Here is a 19225-nt window from a genome sequence, read left to right on the forward strand (position 1 = left end):
GGGCGAAACTAGCCAGCCTAAAGCGTATCGAGTCAAAGGAAGACGCAGCCTGAAGAGGCGGGGCTGACAATATTCTTGCTCCTCCGTCTCTACCTCCCTTCTATTTTCGTCTTCATCTTCTCTCTTTTTCTTCTCCTCTTCTACCCTTTTCACTAATGGTATTGCAAGAGGTAGGGGATTGAGCCCACCGAATTTCGAGTAGATTCATCTCTGACCGTGGGTGCCTCCTTTACGCGGTACTATCATTTTTTGAAAGGAGATACTATCATTTATGTCTTCTGCTCATGAGATATATTATGAGGTATTTAGTAATTAAAATAGTTTATACATTTTTTCTAGAAGCTTAATTAATACAATAACCACATATGTATACATTAGTTCTTAATCATTTGGTCGGCAGAGTTTGATTCCGAGACTTGACATTGGTGTCCACCAATTTTAAGAGTTCATAAACTTGAGCGTTCGGTGTGAAAGCATATACTCGCTTTTCGTAAGGTCTATAATAAGTTCATGACATGTGAGTATGTGATTGTGCTGGTGTGAGTGTGTTGTGTATGTGCGTTTGACTTTTTATTTTCTTAAAAATATATGTATATATAATATTAAATGAACAAGTTTAAGTGAATCCCACGATTTTATCTATCCATGAATAAAAATCAACAACTCTACCTTAAAGTTGTGACCCATCCTAAGAAATGCTATACCGTTGAACACATTTAAAGAAATTTTTTCCTTGATGGACTCTTTTTTTTTTAAGATTTGGATGTTTAAGGTAGTTAAAAGCATATTTTTAAGGACGCATAACATTTCAAGTCTTATATAAATTAATACAAGTACTTTCGCAGCATATATTGACTCTACTTTGAAATTGTTCACAACATTTTCTACCGGAAGACTCCTACATAATTGATTATGAAACAATTTCAGATTAGAAGAAAAGGATTATAATAGGTGATTGCATAATTCAGATCGGCAAAAATGAGGAAGGAAATTTTATGAGATCCGATGTCAAAAAGATATACCATATGTCTCTTTTCTTTTTTTAGTTGCACGTGTCATTAGATCGAGTAAAAATAATATAAAATAAAATGTTATAGAAGTCTTTCGGTAAAAATATCTTATAAAATTTCTTTTCCAAAATAGAGTCGCGATCACGGCAAGTAACAGCTCAACCACTGAGGTTTATGGCGACTTAAATCCCGGTTACCGCCGTCAAACCCGTCCAAACAGAGACACGCCATTACAGCGAGCGAGAAGGGGGAGAATCCACCCGCATCGCCAACTCCTCCCCACCGAGACAACCCGTCAGAAACCCTGCGCCCGACGCGCGTCAGACCACCCCATCCACCCGTCTCCATCCTGGCCGCCCACTTGCCCACCATATCCCCATCCGGCGGCCACCACCCCGGCCCGTCACGTGCCATTCCCCCCAGGCGGAGTCCCCGATGCCGATGCGGGCCGCGAAATAATTATTTTAGGCCGCACAAGCCTCCATCCCTCTGCCCCGCTCGTCCCTCCTGCCTCGCCCCCACCCCTCGGGATATCCGCCTCGCCTCACCCGGCGCCTCCTCCGCCCGGCCGCTGCAAGGATCCAACTGCGCCGCCGTCACCCTCGAAGCCACCCCGCGCGTCGCCTTCTCCGCCTCCCCATTCGCGCTTCCCTCTGAAGGTACACGCCCGCTATTTATTAGGAGGCCGGCTCGTCGCCAGCGCCGCTTCCTCTGTCGCAGCGCAGCCCAGCCAGATCCGCGCGCCGCACGCTGATCTGCGCCCCCGACGGTGAGACCGCGCGCCGTCATTGCTCTTGCTGTCGCGCTTCCTGTTGCGGGTGGCCGTCTGGTCGATGGGTTGGTTTGCTTTGTGTGGGTAGAGGGTTTAATGCCGGGCCGGATTCGTCGGCTCTCGCCGGAGTTTTGCCCCGGGGCTACGGAATTCTAGGTGCTTCGTAAGCAAATGGGAGTGAGATTACGGGTCGGGGATGGATTCGAGCTCTCTAGTCGTTGCGGGATGCTGCTGCGGTGGTGAACTGTAGGCTGTCTCTGGTTGCAGGATGGATGGGCAGGCTGTACCGCTGTAGCTGGCTCTGCTAGTGTCTAGCGTTGCTGGCTGTGGTCCTGTGAGGGATGCCCATGCTAGATTGCTAGCTGCTGTTCTGTTGGTACTTGGTAGGTGGTGGGTCTGCGTCGTGGTGGTGCGGGTTTGAGGTTTAAGGTGCAGTTTTTGTGGGTACTCGCATGTAGGTTTTAAGCTCCCCTGTTCCTATGGGACAGGGAGGGTATTTGATTGGTTTCGTTGCTTGTTAGTTTTGGATTATGTATCGTCGTTTCCATGCTACGTAGTAGTACTATGATATTGCACCGTTTGATGATAGGTGGTGCTGTTTGTTTTTTCTCGTTTCACTGGTTATCTAGCGGTTGTTGTATTGCTGCTGACCAACATTTGCATGCTATTTTTTTCTCTTCTTTTGTCCTGGGTGTCAAACCTGAAAGTACAATGTTGTCTACTCAGTATATTGTGTACGAAACCTGAACTTTGGGGAAAAACATGGTTTTTTGTTCAATCCGTTCTATAGTTGAAGAGTCATTTAATGTCACAAAGTTGATTTATCTTCTTCAGAAAAAAATATTTCTGGCTAACAATTTTCTGGATGGCCGAAACTTTGGATTTTGCTCTCGAGCTTACTTGGACAAGCTAACCAACCTTATGAACCCATTGCCACTGATAAAAAAGACAAGCACGGTGATTCATAGGAAATAATTTTTCTTGCCATTTAGTGAGCTTCTTGATTTCCTCAGCCCAGGTCGAGTTTTCCTACCTACCTCAGCCCTCACCCCACCTTCCCTTTTACTAAAAAGAAAGCCAACTGATTACACACTAAATATGGGTTTTGTATGACAAATAGATTGAGCAAAGATCTCAAACCAGTAGGTAGCGCTGATACTTGTCGAATGAGAGTAAAAAAGAAACATGTTAGGAAAAAGTTGCAAGCACGTAGTAGTAGTTGTGGAGGTAGAAATTGGACTTTTCTATCTTGCGTATGTTTTACTAGTGAACGTTTTTCTGTAATCTTCAACAGAGGTGGTTAATAAAACCCTATAAAATGAGAGAGAAAACTGGAAACAACACAAAACCCTAGAAAAGGGTGCCAGTTGCTGGCTGGAGATATGGTACCTTTCTAAATCCTGAACATGTTTTACTAGTGAGTGGCCTATAAACTAGAAATGTGATTTCAATTTTTGGATATTCAAACTTCTTAAGAGTGGTTCTGCTAGAAAGTTTGATAAAGTTTTTGTGCATTGGTGAGGAAACTAATAATTCTTATTCAATTGCTTCTGCCAGATTTCCCAGAAAATTTCCCTCTTTGTATGGCACTGTGCCTTTGAAAAACTCTTCAATTGTGCTATCTGGCTACAGAACAACAATGTCGCAGCTTGGATTAGCTGCAGCTGCCTCAAAGGCGCTGCCACTAATCCCTAATCGCCAGAGAAGTTCAGCTGGGACCACATTGCCATCACCTGCATCATCAAGACCCTCCAACCGGAGGAATGGCCGTACTCGGTCAATTCGGGATGGAGGTGATGGAGGCGTATCAGATTCCAAAAAGCATAACCAGTCAGTTCGTCAAGGTACGACTTTTTTTTGGCACAAACTTAATTTTGCTAAAAGTGTAGATGTGTGGGAAATTTTTCTTGGCTGATAGCTTTTACGTTTTAACATTGTAATGTTTGAAACCTCAATAGTAAGGCATAATAATGTTAAATGTAGAACTGGTTTAGATACAAAAGTATTGCAACAAGCCTACAGTTCTTACATATTGTTATTGATTAATCTCGCTTTTTTGATAACTAAGAATAACTGTTAAATATTCGATATGATGTTCTCGTTAGCGCATCTAAAAATATTTTCTTAAACAAAAAAGTATACTGCAAGTAACATAAATGCAGTTCATCAAAACTCTTATATCTGAACCTTTATTTTCTTTATATCCATTCCCCTAGAAACAAGGAATGTTTTACACCATTTTTTGTTAAATGAAATACACAGAATGTTAGGTAGGAAGCATTAGTTCCTCTTGCCAGGTATTGATGTAGACATGCTCTGTTTTGAACGTGTTTCTGCATCTAGGTCTTGCTGGCATCATCGACCTCCCAAATGAGGCTGCTTTGGAGGTGGATATTTCACAGTAAGCAAATTAGCGTTTTAAAGTTCTATTATATGTTTGTTTTGTAAAAATATTATTCGGCAGCTTATTTACACTTGTTTCCTTTAATATTGTTGTCTTGATGTTGCTTCGTGCTGAAATGTTGAAAGCCGTATACTTCAATATATCATAATGATGCACTATGTGCAGTCTGAATTTGTTGGAAGCATGATCCTAGATGCATGTGGTGCACTGTCTTTTGTGCATTTTTTTAATATATTAGACATTATGTAATCAGTAGTATTGTTTTGAAAGAAACTTTGTTTATTATACAAGTTATATATTCTCTTGAATGATAAATGCTCCAAAATGTGGGTTGTGTTGTTGCAGATTGTAATATAGCAAGGGACCTGCTTCCATAATCTGCTATATAGGACACATGAATACCTATTACTGTGTTCACATATATGTTGTGGTTACAGATCATACACATTTACTTGCAACATTGCTGGACAATGGACACTTATAAAAACATGTCTGCATAATTTCTTTTCCAGCATCATCAATAAATTCATTGCTGGACAATGGATAATGGACAATTATGAACATAAATCTTATGTAAATGCTTTGACTTAAACTGGACCCATACGATAGTTGCACGAGCTCATTTGCAGTTTGCTGATTTGTGATAGCCATGCATATTTTATAATATGCATTCTGAACACAACAGTAATTTATCCTTTTTTTTTTTGCAGTGGATCTGAAGATCCCAGAGGACCAACAGCCGCAGAGTCCTATCAAATGAATGGGATCATAAATGAAACACATAATGGGAGGCATGCCTCAGTGTCAAAGGTTGTTGAATTTTGTGAGGCGCTAGGTGGCAAAACTCCAATCCACAGTATATTGGTGGCCAACAATGGAATGGCAGCAGCTAAGTTCATGAGGAGTGTCCGAACATGGGCTAACGATACTTTTGGATCAGAGAAGGCAATTCAGCTTATAGCTATGGCAACTCCGGAAGACATGAGGATAAATGCAGAACACATTAGAATTGCTGATCAATTTGTAGAGGTACCTGGTGGAACAAACAATAACAACTATGCAAATGTCCAACTCATAGTGGAGGTTAGCACTGCTCATCCTTTGGTGTACTATCGATGGACTATTGTCTTCCTTTCTTTTGTAGCTTTAGGCATATTTAAGTTAGAGAAGTTCATACTTCTGCTCAGCTGTTGTGAAAGTTCAATCTTCAAGTTCATACTTCTCCTGCTCAGCTGTTGTGAAAGTTCAATCTTCACCGTTAACTATGAAGTTTTAATAATGCAGATAGCAGAGAGAGTAGGAGTTTCTGCTGTTTGGCCTGGTTGGGGTCATGCTTCTGAGAATCCTGAACTCCCAGATGCTCTGACTGCAAAAGGAATTGTTTTCCTTGGGCCACCAGCCTCATCAATGAATGCATTGGGAGACAAGGTTGGTTCAGCTCTCATTGCTCAAGCAGCAGGGGTTCCAACTCTTGCTTGGAGTGGATCACATGTGAGCCTCACACTCTCTTATAATTATCTGCTGATCTTTTTGGTGTATGCATTTTATATTCTAATTACATTACATTTAGGTCGAAGTTCCATTAGAGTGCTGCTTGGACTCGATACCTGAGGAGATGTATAGAAAAGCTTGTGTTACTACCTCAGAGGAAGCAGTCGTGAGTTGTCAGGTGATTGGTTATCCTGCCATGATCAAGGCATCCTGGGGAGGTGGTGGTAAAGGAATAAGAAAGGTTTGTTATTCATGTAGTTCCAACTATTGGCCAAGAGATTGTGCGGACTGGGGTTGTTCGGTGTGCAGAACTAACCCCCTGTTTTCATGATTAACTCAATTTTCCTTGCAGGTTCATAATGATGATGAGGTTAGAGCACTGTTTAAGCAAGTACAAGGTGAAGTCCCTGGCTCCCCAATATTTATCATGAGGCTTGCATCCCAGGTTAGTTTTTTTTTCTTTCTGGAAGTTGTATTGCCCCCTAAGTGTAGTTTCAAAGTTATCGTTGTATGTTCTGGAAGCTTCATTTGGTATATTATGGACAAATGCATCAATGACCATCGGTTAGGGAGATCAACAGATGTATGAAAATTTAATTGATGCACTCTTCAAAATTGCATAAAGTATTTAGAGTGTAGAATTTAGTGTTTTTGGAAGAAAAATTGCTATCACTGGAGTTGGACTAAACTTATCTTCATTAGTTTTGTTCATCACATATGTCCTAGACATGAGCAGTTTATGTCTTTTTCCATGATCGTGGAAAAACTGAGATAATGGCTGCCTAATTTATAGAAGAGAGAAACAACACATCTGATTTCACAAAACTAGTTTTATGTGGAAGATACGTAACCCCTTTTTCTCAAACTACTTGTTGGACTATCTTGTATGCACTCGCATTAGGTTCTCAAGAGTTTCACTTAATATTGAACTGTGCTTTGCCAAAAAACCAAAACTTGTCCATTCTTTACCCTTCTTTTCAGGCTGGAAGCTTGGAAATGTGTTCTGCTATCTGTACTTATCTGTTATATTTCATTTTAAACCTTATTTTCTTTTGTAGAGTCGCCATCTTGAAGTTCAGTTGCTTTGTGATCAATATGGCAACGTAGCAGCACTTCACAGTCGTGATTGCAGTGTGCAACGGCGACACCAAAAGGTCTGCTGTCCCACATTCTAAATCCATCTTTTTTTTAAATGATCTTCTACTTTCCTGTAGTTCTGATCAAATAATTAATGTTTTTTGTTTACTACAGATTATTGAGGAAGGCCCTGTTACTGTTGCTCCTCGTGAGACGGTTAAAGCACTTGAGCAGGCAGCAAGGAGGCTTGCTAAGGCTGTGGGTTATGTTGGTGCTGCTACTGTCGAATATCTTTACAGCATGGAGACAGGAGAATACTACTTTCTGGAGCTTAATCCCCGATTGCAGGTTTGTTCCCTTGAACATTCTTGAAGAATTAACCTGTTGGGAATTCTTTTAAAATGTTAAATGGTCTCCATCCAGGTCGAGCATCCAGTCACTGAGTGGATAGCTGAAGTAAATCTGCCTGCAGCTCAAGTTGCTGTTGGAATGGGCATACCCCTTTGGCAGATTCCGGGTAATTATTAATGTACCAACTTATTTAGTTACTTTTCCTTGTTATTTTAATTTCTGAACTGTCTCCATATGCAGAGATCAGACGCTTCTATGGAATGGACCATGGAGGAGGCTATGACATCTGGAGGAAAGCAGCAGCACTTGCTACACCATTTAACTTTGATGAAGTAGATTCTCAATGGCCAAAGGCCCATTGTGTGGCAGTCAGAATAACTAGCGAGGATCCAGATGATGGTTTCAAGCCTACTGGTGGAAAAGTAAAGGTGAGATTTTGTGATGTCAGATATATAGATCAAAGACATTATTGTTAAAAATGACCTGGTCTTGATTTTCTTATTTTTCAGGAGATAAGTTTTAAAAGCAAGCCTAATGTTTGGGGCTACTTCTCAGTAAAGGTAACTTGCACTGTCACATTGTTTTGAGCTGTACAGATAATTTGGCTGGAGCTGTTTGTTTTGTAACCATTTGTTGTTTCATTTGATTAATCCAATTAATTTTCACTCCGATTCCCCTTTTATCTGTTTTCAGTCTGGCGGAGGCATTCATGAATTTGCTGATTCTCAGTTTGGTATGTGTAAATCAAGTGAACATTCTTCTTTGTAATTTATATCGGCCCTCACTTTCGAAAGATGATTTCTCCTTTCATTACAGGACATGTTTTTGCATATGGACCCTCTAGATCAGCAGCAATAACCACCATGGCTCTTGCATTAAAAGAGATTCAAATTCGTGGAGAAATTCATTCTAATGTTGACTACACAGTTGATCTCTTGAATGTAAGAAGATGTTAACTGCCTTTTGAGCCCTTTTTTTTGGTTTTATAATTTATACGATCATTACATTTGATTTTCCCTTAAAACTAAACACACGGTGCAATTTCCCTATATCAATCCAGGCCTCAGACTTCAGAGACAATAAGATTCATACTGGTTGGCTGGATACCAGAATAGCTCTGCGTGTTCAAGCTGAGAGGCCCCCATGGTATATTTCAGTGGTTGGAGGAGCTTTATATGTAAGATGAAGAAACCATACTCCCGCTAGCACTTTCGGCAAGCTACTATGAAAAACATATCAATGTGTGGTCTAATTTAAATCATTGTTACATGCTACAGAAAACAGTAACCGCCAATGCAGCCACTGTTTCTGATTATGTTAGTTATCTCACCAAGGGTCAGATTCCACCAAAGGTATGTTTTGTGGGCCTAACTCTGAATGTTTTTTGAAGGTGAAAAATGGTTGACCAATAATTCTTATCTGCAGCATATATCCCTTGTCAATTCAACAGTTAATTTGAATATAGAGGGGAGCAAATACACAGTAAGTGTGGCATTCCTTAAGAAGGAAATATTCAGTTGTTACAATAAAGTAGTAGGTATAATTTTTGAGTTTCATCTACATTGTGTAGGTTCAAACTGAAAGAACTGGGCATGGTAGCTACAGATTGAAAATGAATGGATCAGTGATTGAAGCGAATGTAAAAACATTATGTGATGGTGGCCTCTTAATGCAGGTACATGTTCTTGCCTTTATACTTTATTAATAAATATAATATATGGTTGTTAAATTGATGGCAGTTCTAATTATTGAACTGTAATGGCTTCAGTTGGATGGAAACAGCCATGTAATTTATGCGGAAGAAGAGGCGGCGGGTACACGGCTTCTTATCGATGGAAAGACATGTTTGTTAGAGGTAAAATAGTCTATTTTTCCTGTTATTTATATATTTTGGTGTTTGATTTGGAAACTTTTGCCGGTTATATTCGTAACTTATTTTTTTACTGCATTCACTTTTTTGTCACTACTACCTTATCCTTAAAAGATGAATCCTGTTGTGTGCTTCTACAAGACACATCATAAAAAAAATGTGACTAAATCCTTGTGGGGTTATACCATCCTTGATTTTAATAAATTTAACCATAGCTGTCATGGCGTCGCCATATCGACGATATAGCGGTGTGGCGGTGAACTGGACCTCACCACGGTGACAGCGTGTATGGTGTCCACTGCCCGGTCTCAGATCCACCCGCTGCAGCGCCGCCCGCGCTAAGATCCATCTGCTGCGGCGCTGTCATGCTTAGATCTGGCCGCCCATGCTTCGTGCCCACCCGCCTGCTCGAGCTCCGTGCGCCCGCCCGAGCTCCGCACCTGCCTGCCACCGCCCACGTCGAGCTCGAGGGAGTGACGCTGTTGTGCCGTGTTGTGCGTGCTGTGCTGAGCTTTTGAGTGCATGGACTATGGGTCCCACATGTAAGATGGTTAATTGTTCACTGAAAAAACAAAAAAAAAGCAAATCAGCTATTACAATGCTATTTTGATTAACTAAAATCCTAGACTATCACTTTTGAGCTACATTTACATTGTTGTTTGCTACAATAATTTTGTACTATCTTATACTATGATGTGTGTATTCGCCATGCTGATGTTTGTATGGCGTTGCCACACCGTGCGCCATAGGCGCTGTAAAATTGTGAAGGTGGTGGGTTGCCGCGTCTCGCCACGCCGCTATAACAACTATGAATTTAACGACAATACCTATACTTCTAAGAATACAAGCATGTCTTATAAGGGTGACCGAAAGTCAAGAAGATGCCTTTTAACATCATGTCATGATACCTTCTACTTCTAGACTGCTTGTATCTCATGTTTCGAACAAGCCATGTGCTATTAAGTCATAGAAATAGAAAGATTCTTGACACTGTGTTTTTGCAGAATGACCATGATCCATCGAAGTTGTTAGCTGAGACACCCTGCAAACTTCTTCGTTTCTTGGTTTCTGATGGTGCTCATGTCGATGCCGATGTACCATATGCGGAAGTTGAGGTTATGAAGATGTGCATGCCCCTCTTGTCACCTGCTTCTGGTGTCATTCATGTTATGATGTCTGAGGGCCAGGCGTTGCAGGTTATTTTTGTACATCACCACTCCTTGTGTTGTGCATGCATCACATATTCACATAACCATTGCATGATTTCAGAACTTATATTTTATTCTAGGCTGGTGATCTTATAGCAAGGCTGGATCTTGATGACCCTTCTGCTGTGAAGAGGGCTGAACCATTTGATGGCAGTTTCCCAAAAATGGGCCTTCCCGTTGCTGCCTCTAGCCAAGTACACAAAAGATATGCTGCAAGTTTGAATGCTGCTCGAATGATCCTTGCAGGATATGAGCATAATATTAACCAAGTAAATATCGAACCTGTAGTGTGATTATGTTTTATTTTCGTTTCTTTGTTTATCTGTTTCCCCCTTTATTTTTTTGAAATATGTTTTGTGTATGTTTATATTAGTTCTGGGTTAACCTGGGTTCCTCTTTGGGGTCTGTTAACTTTTGGTTGCAAACTGTGTAGAAGCTATGGTATTTTTCGATGGCCTTGTTGGCAGATCTAGATTCTAATGCTCTTTCACATATATGTTGATCATGCCCATGTTAGTGTGCAATTGCAAATCTATCTGCTACATCAATCATTTTGCTTTCTTTCAGAAATTTTATGTTCTAGTTTGATAATTTTCAGTCATAATTATTTAATTTTAATTATTGAAATTTGGTGTCTAGCTGCATAGCATGTAATTAGCCACTTATTGATTGAGTCGTTTTAAACTCTATTTCTCAGGTCGTACAAGATTTGGTATTCTGCCTGGACAATCCTGAGCTTCGTTTCCTACAGTGGGATGAACTTATGTCAGTTCTAGCAACTAGGCTTCCAAGAGATCTTAAGAGTGAGGTGTGTGACAATTAGAAAGATGTATCAATCTGGCTTAAAGGAAAGACGATTCATTTTACTAGACAGATTATCATAATTTGACATATTGGCTTATGTTGATGCTAGGAGCAAAATCTTTCAGGAAGTTTTTATTTGATTTCTTAACTCTAGTTCTTCTGGTATGTCCTTGCATAATCTTTTTTGTGTTCTAGCTCTGATATTTAACTTTTGTGCGTTCAGTTAGAGGATAAATACATGGAATACAAGTTGAATTTTTACCATGGGAAGACCAAGGAATTTCCATCCAAGTTGCTAAGAGACACCATTGGGGTCAGTTTTAGGTTTCTTTTGTTGTATCACTTTCTAAAATATTTGCTATTCTTCTAATTAGTGTTATTTGTAGGCAAACCTTACGTGTGGTTCTGAGAAGGAAAAGGCTACGACTGAGAGGCTTGTTGAGCCTCTTATGAGTCTACTTAAGTCATACGAGGGAGGGACAGAAAGCCATGCTCATTTTGTCGTGAAGTCCCTTTTCGAGGAGTATCTTTCCGTGGAAGAACTTTTCAGTGATAGCATTCAGGTTATCTTACATATCCAAACTAAGCAGTTCAGTAAAATTTTAAAAAAGAGCTAAACTGTTCATTCCCTTTCCGTTATTTTACCTAGAAGCACATTTTAAAATATGTCAGGCACATATTGTAGTTTACAATTACATAATTACATCAAAGAATTTTGTGCGATTATGTAGCAAATAACTTTAACATGGCTTAAGATGGATTTACTGAAAGCAGTTTGACCCATTTTTTCTTAAATTATTATATCTCGGCAGTCTGATGTGATTGAAAGCCTGCGCCATCAACACAGTAAAGACCTGCAGAAGGTTGTAGACATTGTGTTGTCTCACCAGGTAAATTTCTTTATGGTCTGATGACTTGTGTGCAAATGATTCCTGAAGCAATCTTTGTTATTCATAGTATGATTTTGTTCATAGGGTGTGAGGAACAAAGCTAAGCTGATAACAGCACTCATGGAGAAGCTGGTCTATCCAAATCCTGCTGCTTACAGGGATCTGTTGATTCGCTTTTCTTCCCTCAATCATAAAAGATATTATAAGGTACTGATGGCAACATGAAACAATGGAGGTCTCTCAATAATAATTTAATTTTATATCTTAGTCTAATGAATTTCATGCATCTTAATAAACACAGTTGGCCCTTAAAGCAAGTGAACTTCTGGAACAAACCAAACTAAGTGAACTCCGGACATGCATTGCAAGAAGCCTTTCAGAGCTGGGGATGCACAAGGGAGAAATGACTATTAGGGATATCATGGAAGATTTAGTCACTGCTCCACTGCCTGTTGAAGATGCACTTATTTCTTTGTTTGATTACAGTGATCCAACTGTTTATCAGAAAGTAATTGAGGCATACATATCTCGATTATACCAGGTATTATATGAACCAACTTTTGAAGTCTTTTATATTCTCTCTGAGTACATCTGGTATGCATATGCTATAAAATCTGCTAATGAAATGAGATGCTCATCATTGACAAATTAACTGGTGTGGAAAGTTGTGATCTCACAACTTGAGCTACATGTAACTGCACGTTATGCTTGCTAACCTGCCAATAATATTTTTCAGCCTCATCTTGTGAAGGATAGTATCCAGATGAAATGGAAGGAATCTGGTGCTATTGCTTTATGGGAATTCTCTGAAGGGCATGTTGGTACAAGAAATGTCCAAGGGGCCGTTCCTGGTGGGAAGAGATGGGGTGCCATGGTCATTGTCAAGCTACTTGAATCTGTGCCAACTGCCGTTGGAGCTGCACTAAAGGATTTGGCACACTACACCAGCTCTGAGGGCAACATGATGCACATTGCCGTATTAGGTGCTGATACTGAGACGAATATAAGCGAAAACAGGTCTGTTCATGTGCAGTACCAGGTCCAAAGGAGCTATTGTCTCTTGTTTGTGATCTGTGAAATATTTTAAGTTACTGAATCCATTTCTTCCAGCAGTGACGATGATCAAGCTCAACATAAGATGACCAAACTTTCCAAAATACTCAAGGATAGTAGTGTCACAAGTGATCTCCGTGCTGCTGGTCTGAAGGTTATAAGTTGCATTGTTCAAAGAGATGAAGCACGCATGACGATGCGCCACACATTCCTCTGGTCAGATGAAAAGCTTTGCTATGAGGAAGAGCAGATTCTCCGCCATGTGGAGCCTCCTCTCTCTGCACTTCTTGAATTGGTCTGTTTATCAAAATAACTGCATGCTGTTTTGCTACACTTCTATTATTATGCTTTGCTTATTTTCTTCACTATTTGTACTTATTTTGCCTGTTGTGAATACAGGATAAATTGAAAGTGAAAGGATATAATGAAATGAAGTATACTCCATCACGTGATCGCCAGTGGCATATCTACACACTAACAAAAACTGAAAATCCCAAAATGCTGCATAGGGTATTTTTCCGAACTGTTGTCAGGCAACCCAAAGCAGGCAACAAGTTTACAGCAACCCAGATTGGTGACATTGAAGTAGGAGGTTCTGAGGAATCTCTGTCATTTACATCGAATAGCATTTTAAGATCATTGATGACTGCAATAGAAGAACTAGAACTTCATGCGATTAGGACTGGTCATACTCACTTGTACTTGTGCATATTGAAAGAACAAAAGCTTCTTGATCTCATTCCAGTTTCAGGGTAAGTGTGCACATAATACTTTTTGGGGAACATATATGCCTTGCTTCTGAGGTTGGGCTCCTCAACAAGCTTTTCATATTACTCAGGACCACAATTGTTGATGTTGGCCAAGATGAAGCTACTGCATGCTCACTTTTAAAAGCAATGGCTCTGAAGATACACAAACTTGTTGGTGCAAGGATGCATCATCTTTCTGTATGCCAATGGGAAGTGAAACTCAAGTTGGACTGTGATGGACCTGCCAGTGGTACCTGGAGAGTTGTAACTACCAATGTTACGAGTCACACCTGCACTGTGGATGTAAGTTGTGCTCCCTGCTGTTTTATATTTCGAACCAATGTTGTTCCTATACAATCTTGACTATCATTCCCATTTAATTATGTCCTGAAGAACATGTACTTTTAATGGTTTTAGATCTACCGAGAGGTGGAAGATACAGAATTGCAGAAGTTAGTATATCATTCTGCCACTTCATCAGCTGGTCCTTTGCATGGTGTTGCACTGAACAGTCCGTATCAACCTTTGAGTGTTATTGATCTAAAACGCTGCTCTGCTAGGAACAACAGAGCTACTTATTGCTATGATTTCCCACTGGTGAGTTGACCACTCTCTCTCTCTCTCTCTCTCTCTCTCTCTCTCTCTCTCTCATACCTATCTGTAGTAGGTATTTTCAACCTAAGCTGATAAAGGCTCAAAAAATTGTAGGCATTTGAAACTGCACTGCAGCAGTCATGGTACTCTAATGCCTCTGAAGGCAGTGAAAATAGTCGATCATATGTTAAAGCAACAGAGCTGGTGTTTGCTGACAAGCATGGGTCTTGGGGCAGTCCTATAATCCCCATGGAGCGGCCTGCTGGGCTCAATGACATTGGTATGGTAGCTTGGATCTTAGACATGTCCACTCTTGAATTTCCCAATGGCAGGCAGATTATTGTTGTAGCAAATGATATTACTTTCAGAGCTGGATCATTTGGCCCAAGGGAAGATGCATTTTTTGAAGCTGTCACCAACCTAGCGTGTGAGAGGAAACTTCCTCTTATATACTTGGCCGCAAACTCTGGTGCTAGGATTGGCATAGCAGATGAAGTGAAATCTTGCTTCCGTGTTGGGTGGTCTGATGAAGGCAGCCCTGAACGTGGGTTTCAGTACATTTATCTGACTGAAGAAGACTATACTCGTATTGGCTCTTCTGTTATAGCACATAAGCTGCAGCTAGATACTGGTGAAATTAGGTGGATTATTGACTCTGTTGTGGGCAAGGAGGATGGACTTGGTGTGGAGAATACACATGGAAGTGCTGCTATCGCCAGTGCTTATTCTAGGGCATACGAGGAGACGTTTACGCTTACATTCGTGACTGGACGTACTGTAGGAATAGGAGCTTATCTTGCCCGACTTGGTATACGGTGCATACAGCGTCTTGACCAACCTATTATTTTAACAGGGTATTCTGCCCTGAACAAGCTTCTCGGGCGGGAAGTGTACAGCTCCCACATGCAGTTGGGTGGTCCCAAGATCATGGCGGCCAATGGTGTTGTCCACCTGACTGTTTCAGATGACCTTGAAGGTGTTTCTAATATATTGAGGTGGCTCAGCTATGTTCCTGCTAACATCGGTGGACCTCTTCCTATTACAAAACCTTTGGACCCACTGGACAGACCTGTTGCCTACATCCCTGAGAACACATGCGATCCTCGTGCAGCCATCCGTGGTGTTGATGACAGTCAAGGGAAATGGTTGGGTGGTATGTTCGACAAAGACAGCTTTGTGGAGACATTTGAAGGATGGGCGAAAACAGTGGTTACTGGCAGAGCAAAGCTTGGAGGAATTCCTGTGGGTGTCATAGCTGTGGAGACACAGACCATGATGCAGCTCATCCCTGCTGATCCAGGCCAGCTTGATTCCCATGAGCGATCTGTTCCTCTGGCTGGACAAGTGTGGTTCCCAGATTCTGCAACCAAGACAGCTCAGGCATTGTCGGACTTCAACCGTGAAGGATTACCTCTGTTCATCCTTGCTAACTGGAGAGGCTTCTCCGGTGGACAAAGAGATCTGTTTGAAGGAATTCTTCAGGCTGGGTCAACAATTGTTGAGAACCTTAGGACATACAACCAGCCTGCCTTTGTCTACATTCCCATGGCTGGAGAACTACGTGGAGGAGCTTGGGTCGTGGTTGATAGCAAAATAAATCCAGACCGGATTGAGTGTTATGCTGAGAGGACTGCAAAAGGCAATGTTCTCGAACCTCAAGGGTTAATTGAAATCAAGTTCAGGTCAGAGGAACTCCAAGACTGTATGGGTAGGCTTGACCCAGAGTTGATAAATCTCAAAGCAAAACTCCAAGGTGCAAAGCTTGGAAACGGAAGTCTACCTGACATAGAGTCCATTCAGAAGAGTATAGAAGCTCGTACGAAACATTTGTTGCCTTTATACACTCAGATTGCAATACGGTTTGCTGAATTGCACGATACTTCCCTCAGAATGGCTGCTAAAGGTGTGATTAAGAAAGTTGTGGACTGGGATGAATCACGCTCTTTCTTCTATAAGAGGTTGCGGAGGAGGATCTCTGAGGATATTATTGCAAAAGAAATTAGGGGGGTAGCTGGTGAGCAGTTTTCTCACCAATCGGCAATCGAGCTGATCAAGAAATGGTACTTGGCCTCTCAAGGTGAAACAGGAAGCACTGAATGGGATGATGATGATGCTTTCGTTGCCTGGAAGGACAATCCTGAAAACTATAAGGGCTATATTCAAGAGCTAAGGGCTCAAAAAGTTTCTCAATCTCTCTCCAATCTTGCAGGATCCAGTTCAGATCTGCAAGCATTTTCTCATGGTCTTGCTACGCTACTAGATAAGGTAAGCATGCTTATAGTTTTACGTGTTTCCTATTTACAATTAAGTTGCTGATACTGTGGTACAACTGGTGGTATATGGTGTCTCTTTTGTAAGATGTCCCATTTCAATTGCATCTTATCAAATCATGATTTTAATACGTACACTTGGATGCTTTGTTCAGATGGATCCCTCTCAGAGAGCACAGTTTGTTCAGGAAGTCAAGAAGGTCCTTGGTTGATGAAATGGTACCAACACATCCAACACAAAATGCTGTTTTTATTCAAGTACATACAAGAAGGCCTTGATTAATAATATCTGATCCGAGTCGACCATTATTTCTTGAAATTTGTTCTGTGGGAACCCTCCTGCGGTTGATGAGTGTATACTGCCTGTTGTAACTGCGAAGTGTGAGGATGACACCTTGACTGAGCTATAATTGGCAAGAACACGGGTGAACCTGAGTTATGGTTTTGCAGCGGTCCAGTACGGCGGTCCTTGTTTTGCTGCAGTTCCGTGATGTACTACCATCGGTTCCACCTGTAATTTTAGGGAGTAACGTGCGGGTACTAGTATACGATTGAGTGGTTGATTAAATTTTGAACTCGATAATATGTTTTGTAGGCATATATGTGTATCTCTACGTGAAATAAATGTTGCTGAATTAGCATTCGGCATTAGTTGTTCTGACTCTGGTATTGTACTCTTCGGACGGTTCTTATATGTTTTTTCGGATTGGCTATTCCTTCGTATAATTCCTTATCTCTGGCTGGAATGTGGCAACATGCTTCCGGCAGGTCGGTTGCATCTCGAGGAACATATAACATCGATAAACAAATGCTCTTGTACGTACGTAAACATGGTGTTGCTCATCTGGATGTGGATCCTCTGTATTAATGCACTGAGACTAACACGAAGCCAGGCCTGCATGTCGGTATCAGTGCATTACTGCAGAGATCCTGCTTCTGCTCATTTATCACGTATCTATTATATAAAATATGAGTTTGTTGCTGCGTCATTTCCTATACTATAGGAAATATGTCTTAAAAGAGATTATAGATTTTAATAATTAATGATAATATAGTTATATTTATTAAGTATATGTTTTAGTAGGTCTCATAGATACATTATATGAAAAAGTCATCGAAGTCGGGATAAAGTTTGATTGTATTGGAGAAGTACCGTAGAAGTTGACTACACCTGCACACGCCGGAATGTTTAGCCAATACAAACAGTACATGTCATATGGTTTGGTATATGAAAGTGATGAACGTTTAAGTGTTCTGACAAAAGGAGAAGAAGTTTGAAGATTGAAGTTCTACTCGGCGGATAGTCCAGCAAATGAAGAGAGTGCACGTCGAAGTGTTTTTGGTTCAGAAGAGGAGCAAATAACACACCGGATAGTCTGGTGTTATGAATTGAATACAGTGGACAATACATCGGAGTATTTTGTGAAGTGAAGATGTCAGTGGCTCGGATTAGCTCAAATACGTACATCGGATGGTCCAGTGATAGAGATGAAGATCACACCGGATAGTCTGATGTTCACTGAAGCTTTGAGTAGAGTTCCAACGACTAGTTTTGGAAGATGTACACGCCGAATGGTCTGGTGAGTACTATGTTGTCTACACCAAATCATCCGATATATATAGTGAATTTGAGCCGTTGAAGCAACAGCTGGTCCTTGGGGTTGAGGCTATAAATACTCCTCCACTCGGCCATTTGAGGGTGTTGGAGTCCCGATGAAGCTCATACACACTTGAGAAGATATTCAAGCCATCAAAGTGCTTAAAGTGATCATCCAAGGCGATTAAATACAAGATTAGTGAGTGATTAGTGCTTATAGGTCTAGAGAGAAGAGTTGCTAGGTGTTCTTGTCTAGAGAGTGGATTAAGGAGTTATCCTACCTTGTACCTAATAGTATGCCGACACCTTGGAGTCTTAGTAACTCACCGACACATCAAGCTAGATTTGCTTAAGCTTGTTGACCTTACGACTTGGTGTGGAGCGGCAGCAAGACGTTTGTACGGGGACACGAAGACCCTTGCCTTGGTGGCTCAAGCTCAAAAGTAAAGACAACGACAAGTGACTGGGTACCTTTGTGGCTTGGTGGTTAGTTCGGGTTGATACCTTGTCTTTATGATTTGGTGGCTCATGAGCTGTAATCTAAAGAGTCTTGGTGACCGGAAGCATATCCTTGGTAGAGCTCTAACATAGACTAAGAGTGGTATTCATATCATCGATACCACGTGATAAAATCTTTATGCCGAGTTTGCTATCTCTACCTTATTTACGTTTTCGCCTTTATTTACTTGCAATTTACCTTCTTAGATAGATTGCGAGCTATTTGATCGATAGAGTAGACACACTAGATAAATCTAGAGTATATTTAGATATAAATTGATATAAGCTTATCTTGTGAAGTTTTTGGAGCTAATTAGTTTTAAGTGTCCTAACTCATCCCGTCTTAGGACGTCACCGATCCCTATAGTTGGTATTAGAGCTAGGGCTCACATTTAGCTCTACAATTGGTGTTAGAGCCTAACACCTTTCACAAGGTTTCGTCAATTCAAGTGGCATTTGAGCCTTAGTCTCATTGAGATCAATTAGGCTTCACCGTCTAGTGAGTTGTGACGCCTGGAGTTGTAATAGATACCTATAGTGCTTCATTTTTCAATGACATAAATTTTTCCTGTTGAAAAATTCTAATG

General features: G+C 40.9%; 1 protein-coding gene across 3 annotated transcripts; it reads left to right on the plus strand.

Annotated features, from left to right (window-relative positions):
- Window positions 1–1413: 1413 nt before the first annotated feature.
- LOC133923954 (acetyl-CoA carboxylase 2) lies at window positions 1414–17269 on the plus strand. Of its 3 annotated transcripts, none has more exons than XM_062369276.1 (34): window positions 1414–1779; window positions 3340–3626; window positions 4126–4183; window positions 4897–5269; window positions 5471–5677; window positions 5757–5918; window positions 6030–6122; window positions 6736–6831; window positions 6929–7102; window positions 7178–7271; window positions 7346–7533; window positions 7615–7665; window positions 7799–7838; window positions 7922–8046; window positions 8166–8282; window positions 8383–8457; window positions 8531–8587; window positions 8676–8780; window positions 8874–8960; window positions 9980–10171; window positions 10264–10452; window positions 10881–10991; window positions 11211–11300; window positions 11374–11550; window positions 11800–11877; window positions 11962–12084; window positions 12179–12418; window positions 12614–12894; window positions 12988–13225; window positions 13330–13682; window positions 13769–13982; window positions 14097–14276; window positions 14388–16538; window positions 16699–17269. In XM_062369276.1, exons 2-34 carry the CDS (start codon window positions 3422–3424, stop codon window positions 16753–16755), a joined length of 6981 nt encoding a protein of 2326 aa, XP_062225260.1. In that variant the 5' UTR covers window positions 1414–1779; window positions 3340–3421; the 3' UTR covers window positions 16756–17269. The 3 variants fall into 3 exon arrangements, with proteins under 3 accessions (XP_062225260.1, XP_062225261.1, XP_062225262.1); XM_062369277.1 differs by having other exon boundaries at window positions 12991–13225; XM_062369278.1 differs by having other exon boundaries at window positions 1414–1669.
- The last annotated feature ends 1956 nt before the right edge of the window (window positions 17270–19225 follow it).

The sequence above is a fragment of the Phragmites australis genome, chromosome 7 (genome assembly GCF_958298935.1).
Source record: "Phragmites australis chromosome 7, lpPhrAust1.1, whole genome shotgun sequence".
NCBI classification, from domain to species: Eukaryota; Viridiplantae; Streptophyta; class Magnoliopsida; order Poales; family Poaceae; genus Phragmites; species Phragmites australis.